We start from the raw sequence: 13,612 nt of genomic DNA, 5'->3' as shown, positions 1-13,612 counted from the left end.
GACTTCCCCATCCTCCCGCATCACCCACCAAGTACATCCAGGTCCTTGAGCGAAAGCAATCCCACGAATGGGTTTGCCTTTGCCCAGAGGAGGAATAACCCAGACTGTTTTCCCCAACATATTCCTTACATGCACCACAGGAACTTTATCACCATCTACAGTATGTAAAAGTTCAGATTGGGCAGGGCCAGCTCGATTGATGGATCCCCGAGTGTTGACTAACCAAGTGGCTTTTGCTAAATGTTTGTCCCAGTTTTTGAAGCTTCCACCACCCATTGCTTTCAGTGTAGTTTTCAGCAGTCCATTGTACCGTTCAATCTTTCCAGAGGCTGGTGCATGATAGGGGATGTGATATACCCACTCAATGCCATGCTCTTTGGCCCAGGTGTCTATGAGGTTGTTTCGGAAATGAGTCCCATTGTCTGACTCTATTCTGTCTGGAGTGCCATGTCGCCAGAGAACTTGCTTCTCAAGGCCCAAGATGGTGTTTCGGGCGGTGGCATGGGGTACAGAATATGTCTCTAGCCACCCAGTGGTTGCTTCTACCATTGTAAGCACATAGCGCTTGCCTTGGCGAGTTTGTGGGAGTGTGATGTAGTCAATCTGCCAGGCCTCTCCATATTTGTATTTCAGCCATCGTCCTCCATACCAAAGAGGCTTTAGCCGCTTGGCTTGCTTAATTGCAGCGCATGTCTCACAGTCGTGGATAACCTGTGCAATAGTGTCCATGGTTAAATCCACCCCTCGATCACGAGCCCATTTGTATGTTGCGTCTCTTCCTTGATGGCCTGAGGTGTCATGGGCCCACCGAGCTAAAAATAGTTCACCTCTGTGTTGCCAGTCTAAGTCCACTTGGGAAACTTTAATCTTAGCAGCCTGATCCACTTGCTGGTTGTTTTGATGTTCTTCAGTGGCTCGACTCTTGGGTATGTGAGCATCTACGTGACGTACTTTTACAACAAGCTTCTCTAACCGGGCAGCAATATCTTGCCACAGTGCGGCAGCCCAGATGGGTTTGCCTCTGCGCTGCCAGTTGCTCTGCTTCCATTGCTTTAACCACCCCCACAGGGCATTTGCCACCATCCATGAGTCAGTGTAGAGATAGAGCTTTGGCCATTTTTCCCGTTCAGCAATGTCTAAAGCCAGCTGGATGGCTTTCACCTCTGCAAACTGACTTGATTCACCTTGGCCTTCAGTGGCTTCTGCCACTCGTCGTGTAGGACTCCACACAGCAGCTTTCCACTTTCGATGTTTTCCTACAATACGACAGGATCCATCAGTGAACAAAGCATATCGCCTCTCATTTTCTGGGAGGTTGTTGTATGGTGGGGCTTCTTCAGCGCGCGTCACCTCTTCCTCTGGCGGCATTCCAAAATCTTTGCCTTCTGGCCAATCTGTGATTACTTCTAAGATTCCTGGGCGATTGGGGTTTCCTATTCGGGCTCGCTGTGTGATCAGTGCGACCCATTTACTCCACGTGGCATCAGTTGCATGATGTGTAGAGGGGACCTTCCCTTTGAACATCCAGCCCAGCACTGGCAATCGGGGTGCCAGGAGGAGCTGTGCTTCAGTACCAATCACTTCTGAAGCAGCTTGAACTCCTTCGTATGCTGCCAGTATTTCTTTTTCAGTTGGAGTATAGCGAGCCTCAGATCCTCTATATCCCCGGCTCCAAAAGCCTAGGGGTCGACCTCGAGTCTCTCCTGGTGTTCTCTGCCAAAGACTCCAGGTAGGGCCATTCTCCCCGGCTGCGGTGTAGAGGATGTTTTTCACATCTTGTCCTGTCCGGACTGGCCCAAGGGCTACTGCATGAACAATCTCCTGTTTAATTTGTTCAAAGGCTTGTCGTTGTTCAGGGCCCCATTTAAAATCATTCTTCTTTCGAGTCACTTCATAGAGAGGGCTTACAATCATACTGTAATTTGGAATATGCATTCTCCAGAAACCCACAACACCTAAAAAGGCTTGTGTTTCCTTTTTGTTAGCTGGTGGAGCCATAGCTGTTATTTTGTTGACCACATCCATTGGAATGTGACGACGTCCATCTTGCCACTTTACTCCTAAAAACTGGATCTCTTGTGCAGGCCCCTTGACTTTGCTTTGTTTTATTGCAAAACCGGCTTTCAGAAGGATTTGGATTATTTTCTCCCCTTTCTCAAAAACTTCTTCTGCTGTGTTGCCCCATACGATGATGTCATCAATGTACTGCAGGTGTTCTGGAGCTCCACCCTTTTCTAATACAGTCTGGATCAGTCCATGGCAAATGGTGGGGCTGTGTTTCCACCCCTGGGGCAGTCGATTCCAGGTGTACTGGACACCCCTCCAAGTGAAAGCAAACTGTGGCCTGCATTCTGGTGCCAAAGGAATGGAGAAGAACGCATTGGCAATATCGATGGTGGCATACCACTTGGCTGCTTTTGACTCCAGTTCATACTGAAGTTCTAGCATGTCTGGCACGGCAGCACTCATTGGTGGTGTAACCTCATTTAGGCCACGATAGTCCATTGTTAGTCTCCATTCTCCATTAGATTTTCGCACTGGCCATATGGGACTGTTAAAGGGTGAGCGGGACTTGCTGATCACTCCCTGGCTCTCCAGTCGACGAATCAGCTTGAGGATGGGGATTATGGAGTCTCGGTTGGTGCGATATTGCCGCCGGTGCACCGTGGTAGTAGCAATTGGTACCTTTTGTTCTTCAACCTTCAGCTTTCCCACAACGGAAGGGTCCTTTGAAAGTCTGGGCAAGATGGACAGCTGTTTATTTTTCTCTGTCTCCACGGTGGCTATACCAAAAGCCCACCGGTGCCCTTTTGGGTCTTTGAAATACCCACTCCTGAGGTAATCTATACCAAGAATGCATGGAGCATCTGGGCCAGTCACTATGGGGTGCTTTTGCCACTCATTCCCAGTCAAACTTACTTCAGCCTCCAATACAGTCAGCTCTTGGGATCCTCCTGTCACTCCAGAAATACAAATGGGTTGTGCCCCTTTATAGCTTGATGGCATTAGGGTACACTGTGCACCAGTGTCTACTAGAGCTTTATACCTTTGTGGGTCTGATGTGCCAGGCCATTTAATCCATACAGTCCAATAAACTCTGTTGTCCCTCTCCTCCGCCTGGCTGGAGGCAGGGCCCCTCTAGTCCTGTTTGTAATATTTTCTATTCACTTTCTGTGAATATGAATCAGAAGTTCCTTCCATAGGATCAGAGGTAAGATCAGCCCTTCTACGCTGTCTGGGGAACTGCCCACTGGAGACTGGAGCAGCAAATTGCCTGGAAGAACCTCCCTTTGTGATTGTTTTACCTCGCAACTCACGTACACGTGCCTCTAGGGCCGAGGTAGGCTTTCCATCCCACTTCCTCATATCCTCTCCTTGGTCACGCAAGGTAAACCATAGGTCATCTCGTCGGGTGTACCGTCTCCCTTGAGCAGGAGGAGGATGAGGTCTTCTTCTAATAGCTGAGATATTAGTCCGTGCAGGTGGGGAGCAAGAATCTTCGAGTTTCTCACACACCTCAGATAGTTTTTCTAACAGTTTTTCAAACTGGCTTTCAGATTTCTCAGTCAGTCTTTCTATAGCTGAGACACAGGCCCGCATCGGGGAAGAGAGATTGTCTTCATATTGTCGGAGCTGGTTAGCCACCGCACGTACTGGTGGCATCTCATCATCTTTCCAACTCATTGCTGCCAATGAGTTGGCATACGATGATGGTGCACTCTGTACAAATTTCCGCCACATGGGTCGGGTACATTCAATTTCATCTGGATCTACGGATGTCCGTGGGTCATCCAGGTTATGATAAATCAGCTCCCGAACAGCTAATTCTCTCAGAAACTGGATACCTCTCTCCATGGTGGTCCACTTGCTTGGGTGGCATACAATATCTTCCTTAAAGAAATACCTGTCCCTCACGCCTGACAGGAGTCGCCTCCAGAGGCTGCAGGCTGCTGACTCTCTTCCAATTGCCCTGTCAATGGCTGCTTCCCTAGACAGAGATCCCAGCTGCCTGGCTTCCCTGCCTTCTAATTCCAGGCTACTGGCCCCTCTGTCCCAGCATCGGAGCAACCAGGTGACAAGTTGCTCACCTTGATTACGGCTGAAATCTTTTCGCATATCTCGCAGCTCACTCAGGGATAGGGATCGGGTGACTACCTCCCCTTCTGTGTCTCCCTGATCATGTGATGGGCCTGGTTCATCATCATCTTTCACTATGCGAACTGATTTTTTGGTGTATTTCTTATGTACAGGGGCAACTGATACTGGTGTAGATGATTGGTTTTTCGGTTTCTCTTTGGTACTGCTTGCTGAGGTTTGAGTAGCCACAGTGTCTGGCGTGGGGGCTGAAGCAATCGCAGTGCCTGTAGCAGGGGCTGGGGTAGCTGCAGCACCTGCCGTAGCGGCTGAAGTAGCTGCAGTATTTGTAGCAGCAGTTTGAGTAGCCACAGTGTCTGTTGCAGGGATTGGAGGAGCCATAATACTTTTAAAGAACTGTTTAAACTTCATCAATATCAAGATCTGAGATAGCTGCAAGAGACTTGTCACCATGAACATGGTGGTAGGGGTATAAAAAGGGTATTCAAAATTCTCAAAAGCTGTTGAAATTAGCTTGGTGAGGTGGGGAAAGCTGTAAACAGATGTTCCCCCCGCGGCCTGGCTTCCCGGAACAAAACAACAGGTATAGTTCCAAACAACACCCACAAGATGGCTCCCGAAATACCCAGGTGGAGCTGCCTCTGCCTCCTCGCTCTGCACACTGCCCGCCGCCATTGAGTACAGATATGAAAATGGTCCCGTTACCAGCAATCTCACTAGACAAATCAGTGCCGCATAGCACAGCAGAACGATACCTTTGATCCAACACACATCATTGATAAAGCGTGCACAAACACCGACAAACAGAAAATACGGCAAGTAGGGTGCTATCCAGTACAGCTCTAAAAACAACTGCGAGAACAAATAAAATAACATTGTGCCCAGCGATGACCAAACCGGCTTAATGAACACTTGTAACAAATCTGTTTTCAACACACTGTGTTCAAACCTGTCCTTATCTCAACCCTTCGGGACTGACCAGGGCTTGAACCTTGGATCCTCAGACTAAGGTCCGATGATCTCACGACTGATCTAGTGAGGCCCCTTCGAGCCCCACGTTGGGCGCCAAAAAGACTGTGGTGGTTTAGCCCGGATCACCACACAGTTTTCTTATTCACCCTGCCCCTACCTAGTGGGACAGGGGAGAGAAATTGGGAAGAAAGGAAAACTCGTGGGTTGAGATAAAAACAGTTTACTAAAAATACTAAAAACTACAAAGCTAACAGGATATAAGGATATTAATATGTACAAAATATACAAAATGAACAATGTACAATTTCTCACCACCCGATGTCCGAATGACCGACGCAGCCCGTCCTGAGCAGCGATCACAGGAACAACACCGAGCAGCAAGCAAAGGGGGAGAGCAAGCTAGCAAGGTAGAGGGAACGATGCCAGCAAGCAAGAGAGAAGAAAAGGATGCCAAGGGTGCCCGAACGGATACCCAACAAGAAAAGGAATAACTGAAAATGATGCCCCCTCCCATGGGCAACCCCCACTTATATACTGAGCATGACGTTTATGGCATGGAATACTCTCTTTGGCCAGTTTGGATCAATTATTCTGTCTGTCTTTTGCCCAGCTTCCCGCATCTGCACGTTAACGAGACTTGGAAAGCCAGACAGTGTCCTTGGTCTCATTCACAACAACTCGTATCATCAGAATGTTTTTATCAACATTCTTCACACACAAAATCCAAAACACACCAGCTACTGAGAAGAAAATTAACTCCATCCCTGCTGAAACCAGGACAGGCAGATCTGAACACAATGGGAGTGGGCTCAAGAGATACTCAGGCTGCCGAAAGTCAAGGGCAGGCTTCTGACTCCCTGAAGCTCAAAGCAGGACCTGGGTGGCTGAGAGGGATCTGGCCGAGCAAGGAGTAAGGGGAGGATGGAACAGGAGAGCAATGGAAAGGGCACAGGTCCAGACAGGCTGCTGAGAAGATGCCTTTAGACCTGGTCAGTTTATCAGGACAAATGGAAAGATTTGGGAGAACACACAGTATAATGGCCAGAGTCCCGGCAATGCAAATACAAGTGAAGGTCAATATCTCTTCTCCACCCATTAATATACTCCCTGGAAGTTCCTGTTCTTGCATGGTGGAAAAACATCATTGTTTTAGGAAAAGGATTTGTCATGGTTTTGGTTTTTGTCAATTATCTCAGCTGGTATAAAGGTATCAATGTGACTTTTAGAAGTCAGAAGCAGTTCTTCCTCCTTCCAGGCAGAGCTCAGCTGTCTGACCAGGGACATAAAGTGCCCCTTGTAGAGGCCCCACTGTAGCTGAGGTGTTTGCCTGGGACTGGTCGCTGTCAGACAGGACAGGAGGTCTCCTACAGAATACCAGGGTGCCTCGGACACTGATTGCATGGGCCAGGCAGAGGGTCCCAGGGCACCTGAACTGGCACCAGGTGCCTGTGTCACTGTACCTGAAGACATCTGTGTCCCTGTAGCTGCATCCCAGATCAGTTTTGGAAATGACTTTTCCTTCTAAAAAACAGAAAAAGTCACAAAATCCCCCCAAAGACTAGTATGTTAAATCAAAATGAACAAAACCAAGGAGAATAAGAACACAAATAATTTCAAAAGATGAAAAGTATATTAAAATATTTCTTCACTTTAGATCTTTGCATTTACTTCTTCATTGTTTCATTTTTCTGTAAAATTTCCTGCACATTTCTGCACAATCAGGCCTGCAGCATTAATTGATAGAATTTTGTTTCAAGCACAGACCCCAGAGCTCCCCAAAATCTTCCTGTCGTTCTCTGGCCACGCCTCTCCTCACTCATGGCACAGAGTCACAACAAGGTATCGAGCTCTCTCAGCTGATGGGGGGAAGCAGTTTCAGTGAAACACTCTAATTTCTGGATGGCCGTTTCTGCACAAATCTCATCATAGCTGTGTTACAGTGACTTCTTAAAGGAGCCTGTAAGGCATCTGGTCATTCTCTCTTTTCATTCCCTGCAAGATTTAATCTCCCTGTGTGCTTCTGTAGATATAACAAGTATAAATACAGAGAAATAAAAATACATATGCATATATATTTGTAAAAAGACATACGTGTGTATAAAGACAGTTATTTTGTTCGAGAAACTACTACATCTATATTGACATAATTCATATTCCTTCTTCTGCCTCTTACTCCTTCCGTCCTTCTCTTCAGTCCTGTTGACTTTCTGAGGAACTCAGGGTGTACAAGCCATCTGAGCATCACCTAGGTCAGCTAGATGGACATGAGGAGTTCCCTCTCCATCTGGCATCATCCACAAACAGACCAGGTGTTTACACTGTTCCCTTGTTTGGGCCATTAATAAAGTGTTGCCCTAGGTGTTGATCGCTGATGGAGGCCACTAGTAGCTGGCTGCACTGTGAGTGCATGGCTCAGTCAAGTTTCCACCTACCTATGATCCATTCACCCACGCCAGAGCTCAGCGTTTTGGTTACAGAGAGACCAGGGCACCTGTGTTAAAGGCCTTAGTAAAGTAAGGGCCCACTAATTCCCCTTGTGCACACAGCCGTTCTTCTTCATGGAGAATGCAACCGGGCTGGTCAAGGGTGATTTTTATTTGCCCTTGCTGACTCTTCCCTATCTTGTCCATTTCAGGCCTGGAACCTTCTTCCAGGAGGATTTACTCCACCATGTTACCAGGGAATGAGGTGAGGCTGACTGGGCTGTAGTTCTCCAAACCCTCCTCCTGACCCTTCTTGAAGATGGGTGCAACATCTGCCTTTCAGCAGTCAACAGCCTTCCCAGAGGGCCCTGAAATTTCAAGGACAGACAAGCAGACCTCCCTGCTCGGGGAAGTAGTATAGACCCCTACTTAAATACATTATCGCAGAGACGTTATCACGGGACATTCTGCTACCAATTGGCTCGGCCTTGGCCAGCAGCGGGTCCGCCCTAGGCCCGGCCGAGTCCACTGAACAAAGGGGAGCAACTTCTAGCAGTTTCCTACAGAAGCTGCCACCTTAGGCCCCCCCTCACTAACAAAACCAGAACATCGTGCAAGGACACTGTCCAGCTTGCCCAGCACCCTTGGGTGTATCCTGTCTTTTTCCATGGATTTGTTTTCTTGGATGAGTTGTGTTCTGGTTTTGTTTAGTGAGGGGGGGCTACGGTGGCAGCTTCTATAAGAAGCTGCTAGAAGTTGTTCCCCTTTGTTCAGTGGACTCGGCCAGGCCTAGGGCGGACCCACTGCTGGCCAAGGCCAAGCCAATTGGTAGGAGAATGTCCTGTGATAACGCCTCTGCGTTATAATATATTTAAAAATGGGAAAAACAGAAAAAAAAAGGAGAGATGTGAAGACGCTGAGTGTGGGCAGAGAGGGGGAGGTGCGAGCCCTGTGGGCTTTGAGGCCCTCACCCTCTGGCCTCCCACTGGGTGGCCATGTGGGCCTGACTTGGCCCGGCCCAGCTGCAAGAAGTGGAGAGGAGTTGAGATGTAAAGAGAAATTGAGAGGTGTCTGCCTGCCTGTTGTGAAGAATTTCTTGAGAGGAACAGCTGTAGACGCCAAGGGCAGTGAAGAAGGAGGGGAGGAGTAATGCAGCTCCTGGCCATGATACCCCTGCAGCCTGTTGTGATGACCACAGTGGAGCAGGTTGTCGCCCTGCAGCCCATGCAGGCCACCGGAGGAGCAGATGCCCCTGCAGCCCATGGAGGCCCACGGAGGAACAGAGAACCCCCTGCAGCCTATAGAGGACCCCATGCCGGAGCAGGCGGGTGCCTGAAGGCGGCTGTGGCCCATGGAGGGCCCGCTGGGGCAGCTGTTCTGGAGGGACTGCACCCTGTGGAAGAAATGACCCACACTGGAGCAGTTTCATTGAAGGACTGCAGCCCGGGCGAGGGACCCCACAATGGAGCAGGGGAGGAATGTGAGGAGTTCTTCCCTTGTCGAGGAGGAAGGAGCAGCATAAAGTGACAAGTGATGAAGTGACCATAACCCCCATTCCCTCTTCCTCCCTGTGGTGCTTGGGTGGCGGGAAGGTGGTAGAGATAATGTTAAGCCCAGGAAGAGGGAGCTGTGGGGGGAGGTTACCTTGTTCTCTGTCTTATTCTCCTGCAATAAAAACAAATAATTTTCCCCAAGTCGAGTCTGTTTGGCCCGTAACGGTAACTTTAATGATTATTTCCTTGTTCTTATCTCAAATCTCGAGACTTTTTTCTTATATTCCCTCTCCCTATTCCCTCACAGGGTGGGGGAAGTGAGCAAGAGACTACATAGTCTGGTCCTGAGCGGGCCTAAACTCTGACAGACGCTCACATGCAGGTGTCTATTCTGTGCAGATGTGAACAGAGGCCAGAGCAATCCCACCTCCTCTGGGCTTGTGGTGTGCGTGAGAGGGAGCTGAGTCCCCTTCAAATGCTGGGAATAGAAATGAATGCTGAGATGCCTTTGTAGCCTCAGCTGAATCCCGTCTCTCAGCAGGGATAAAAGAGATCCCGGCCCATCTCTATCTGGATGTCCTGTCCAATTAAAAAAAAAAAAAAATTATAACTTTGTCTCTGAGAGGAGAAATTGCTCTTCTGGAAAAAAAGTGTCTCTGCCCAGCTGAGGGAGGGACCATCAGCAATGGCTTCAGGCTGTTTCCCAGCAGGTTCCCCTGCAGACCCAGGGACAGCTGGAGGGAGCCCAGAGGGGACAGAGAAAGTGCTGCCTTGGGCTGGGCCTCTGCTGCTGAGCTGGGCCGGGCTCCTGGGATGGAGGGAGCTGATGGTAGCAGGGCAGTGCTGCAGAAAGACAGCTCTGCCCAGGAGCAGCTCCTCTGCCAAGCACAGCAGGGCTGAGGGCACTGCTGCAGGAGCTGAGGGGAGAGGAGCGAGGCAGAGAGAGGCGAAAGGCAGCCTGGGGTGGGAGGAGAGTTGAGAGCTCAACAGGAGAGAAATCTTCACAGCCCTATACGTGGTAAGTACTTGCATGAAGTGCAATGTGTCTGTAGTTTGTGGAAAGACTTCCAAAATCTGTCACATCCTACAGTCAGGAGGACTTTCACAGTAGAGGAGCAGGGCTTTTCTGCTGCACTGCTAGAGGGACAGAGCACGACGGCTGCCTTCTCCCAGGGATGGCTGCAGGGTGTGAGTGTGTGTGTGCAGCCAGGGGTGCCCAGGGCTGTCCTTCAGAGCAGGGTCCCTGCGCCCCAGGGGCTGTGTGCTGGGGCAGGGACTCTGCCTCTGCCAGGCTCAGCACTCAGCCTCCTTTTGTGAGCTCCCCACGGTGCTGGGGAAAGAAGCTGTGGGTGGGAGGATCAAATTCTGGCTGAGCAGGGTCCTTCTGCGGTCGAGAGGGTGCTGCGTGGGTCAGGGCTGCTCACAGCTCCACGTCACCACTGGGAAACTTCCAAGGGGATGTTTCAAGAGGAAGGTCAAGGCAGGGTTTGCTATAGAGATAAAGAGATTTCCTGAGTCTCTGTTTTTGTTTTCCTACTCTGAGGGTAGGGGTCTAATGAGGGTGGGGAGGGAAAGAGATATCATAAAAGGAGCTGTCAAGCTTGGACAAGTTCTTGAAACTCCTGAGCTGCAACTGTGAGTGGTCAGTTGGTCTGCTAAGAGCCTCCTCAAGTGCCTTCAGCCACTCCTCTGCCCAGGGACAGCACCAGCATCACCCTTGCTGCACCCAGCAGGGTTGTCCTGCCCTGGCCTTTGGAACCTCCAAACAGGAACAGGCACCCAGCCAGCGCCCTGCAAACAGGCAGGTGTGTGCAGGGCCAGGGTGAGTGCACAGAGGCTGGGATGAGGTCTGTGAGTGCTGACAGGGAAAAGAGATCAGACAGGGAAACACCTCCCAAGAGGAAAATCCCCAGGCATCAGGTTTACAGTCAAGGAATGAGAAGAAACTAAAAGCAGAAATGTTGTGGGAGGGAGAATTCAGAAATCTCTGTAGCATCCCCTCCAGGGCAGACCCCTTCCTCTGAGCAAGCCCCCTGGCCTCCTCTCCCACCCACCCAAGCCTCTGCCCTCAGGGCTGTGGGGTCCCAGCCATGAACCCCCTCCTCTGCAGCCAGAGCTCCAGCAGAGCCGTGCTGCAGCTCTCCAGCCACGTGCCCACGGCCCTCTGCAGAGCACAGGGGCTGAGAGCAGCTGCCCGGCAATGGTGGTGTCGGGGAGGGGGCACGCACAGCTGGGGGAGGGGGACGCTGTCCCCAGTGCCCGCCTGCCTCTGCCCTGTCCTCTCTCAGCCGCACCCTGGCTGTATTTGCCCTTGTGCCTCCACCTCTCTGTGGTGTTGCTGCTGGGATCTTGTTCTTGCTGTCAGGCTGTCTGAGGAGGGGAGTTCCAGCTGCAGAGTCACCCCCTGATCTTGTGGGTCCTTTCCTGCAGCTGTGTCCATGGGAACAAGTGTCCCAGCTTTCACCTGTGGGACTGTGGGCAATGCAGGCTGGGGAGTGGGACATGAGCTGGTTTTCCCTCAGTGAGATACCATCATGAAAACACCCAACATAACTTCTTGGGGTGTCCTCCCAAGCTGTGAGTTTCCCTCAGAGATGCAAAACTCTCCCATAACATCTTTGTGTTACCTGCACACCCCATGGTTCAGCACAGAGATGCTATGGCCAAAACCCCGCTGTTGGGTTGGTGAAATGAGCCCTGAGTGTTGTGGGCTAGAAGCGAGGTGCTGAGATCTTGAGTAAGGGTGAGACATTTAGTGGTCTGCAGTGGATCCCTGTGCTCTCAGCAGTGCTTGCTGGCTTTTCACAGAAACACAGCAGTGCGATTGTGAAACGCTGCAAGCCCAGAGCCCCTGGGACAGAGGGACAGACCAGCTCCCCTCACTTTGTGCTAAGCCACAGCAATTCTCTTCTCATACAAGACTCACTCTGTTCTCCCTGAGAGCAGCAGAAATGCTGGGGGTTACTGGCATCTCAAAATAATTTTTATTTAATATAACAGAAATAATTTTTAAAAAAAGTAAAAAACCTAAATGTTCAATCTGCCTTCTACCTTCCTCATTCCTTAGAACAGGAGGTTCAGATGCTGACAAACCCTTCTGGATTGGGGTGGTTTCCTCTCACAATGTTGAACAGCAGAGCTGGCCCCTGCTTCCACCGTTCCCACGAACTCACTGCTGCAGAGCAGGGCTGACACCTGGGCAGCCAGCGGGCAGAGGCCCAGCTCCTCAGGGCACATTCAGCCAGCACCAAACCAGAGCTTCAGCTATAGAGCTGAAGGAAGGTCTTCAGAAATGGAAAAGAAAAAAGGGGCAGTCTTTAGGAAGGTGAGAGTCTGTAGAAAACTTCTTTGGTATTGTTCAGAAACGTCCTTTCCAGCTTGTTAATGACTTTTCCTCCTTGCAGGCATTCCTAAGTTCAAAGGCAGTAAATGTCCAACAGCAGCTCCACCACCGAGTTCCTCCTCCTGGCATTTGCAGACACAAGAGAGCTGCAGCTCTTGCACTTCTGGCTCTTCCTGGGCATCTACCTGGCTGCCCTCCTGGCCAACGGCCTCATCATCACTGCCATAGCCTGCGACCACCACCTCCACACCCCCATGTACTTCTTCCTCCTCAACCTCTCTGTCCTCGACCTGGGCTGCATCTCCACCACTATCCCCAAAATTATGGCCAGTTCCCTGCGGGACACCAGGGCCATTTCCTACATGGGATGTGTTGCACAAGTCTTTCTCTTTGTCTTTTTGTCTGCGGCAGAGTTTTATGTTCTCACTGTCATGGCCTATGACCGCTACATTGCCATCTGCAGACCCCTGCACTATGGGACCCTCCTGGGCAGCAGAGCTTGTGTCCACATGGCAGCAGCTGCCTGGGGCAGTGGGTTTCTCACTGCTCTGCTGCACACTGCCAGTACATTTTCACTGCCACTCTGCCAGGGCAATGCTGTGGACCAGTTCTTCTGTGAAATCCCCCAAATCCTCATGCTCTCCTGCTCAGATACCTACCTCAGAGAAGTTTGGCTTCTTGTGGTCAGTGCCTGTTTTGATTTTGGCTGTTTTGTGTTCATTGTGGTGTCCTATGTGCAGATCTTCAGGGCTGTGCTGAGGATCCCCTCTGAGCAGGGACGGCACAAAGCCTTTTCCACGTGCCTCCCTCACCTGGCTGTGGTCTCCTTGTTTATCAGCACTGGCACATTTGCCTACCTGAAGCCCCTCTCCATCTCCACCTCATTGTTGAATATGGTGGTGTCATTTCTGTACTCGGTGGTGCCTCCAGCAGTGAACCCCCTCATCTACAGCCTGAGGAACCAGGAGCTGAAAGACACAGTGAAGAAGCTGATTCAATCAGCTCTTTCTCAGAAGCATTAAGCTGCCCATGTCTCTACAGAAATCATTGCAAATTCACCTCAGCATGCAACGGCGCTTTGGACATTTTATCTATGCTAAGCATGTTTGTCCATGCCTACACGCACTCCACTTCACCAGAGGCATGGACCCAGCCTGTCTGACCCAGAGGTCTGTTCACGTGTGTCTGACACAGTGGTAGAGCGACCCTCCCATGTTGCATCCTAGTAATAAAAGAGAGTTTCTACAATATCAGTGTTTGGAGCTTGGGCTCTTCTTCCAAAGCTG

At 50.4% G+C, this 13,612-nt stretch overlaps 1 protein-coding gene across 1 annotated transcript; it reads left to right on the top strand.

The window, feature by feature from the left end:
* The first annotated feature begins 12,412 nt into the window (after positions 1 to 12,412).
* On the top strand, positions 12,413 to 13,348 carry LOC104473658 (olfactory receptor 14A16). Its single transcript, XM_010124435.2, has one exon. The coding sequence runs from the start codon at positions 12,413 to 12,415 to the stop codon at positions 13,346 to 13,348; it is 936 nt and encodes a 311-aa protein (XP_010122737.2).
* Positions 13,349 to 13,612: the final 264 nt, after the last annotated feature.

The sequence above is a fragment of the Chlamydotis macqueenii genome, chromosome Z, assembly GCF_036417535.1.
Source record: "Chlamydotis macqueenii isolate bChlMac1 chromosome Z, bChlMac1.mat, whole genome shotgun sequence".
NCBI classification, from domain to species: domain Eukaryota; kingdom Metazoa; phylum Chordata; class Aves; order Otidiformes; family Otididae; genus Chlamydotis; species Chlamydotis macqueenii.
The sequence above is the reverse complement of the archived record's forward strand: the minus strand, read 5'-3'. Positions and strand labels throughout refer to the sequence as shown.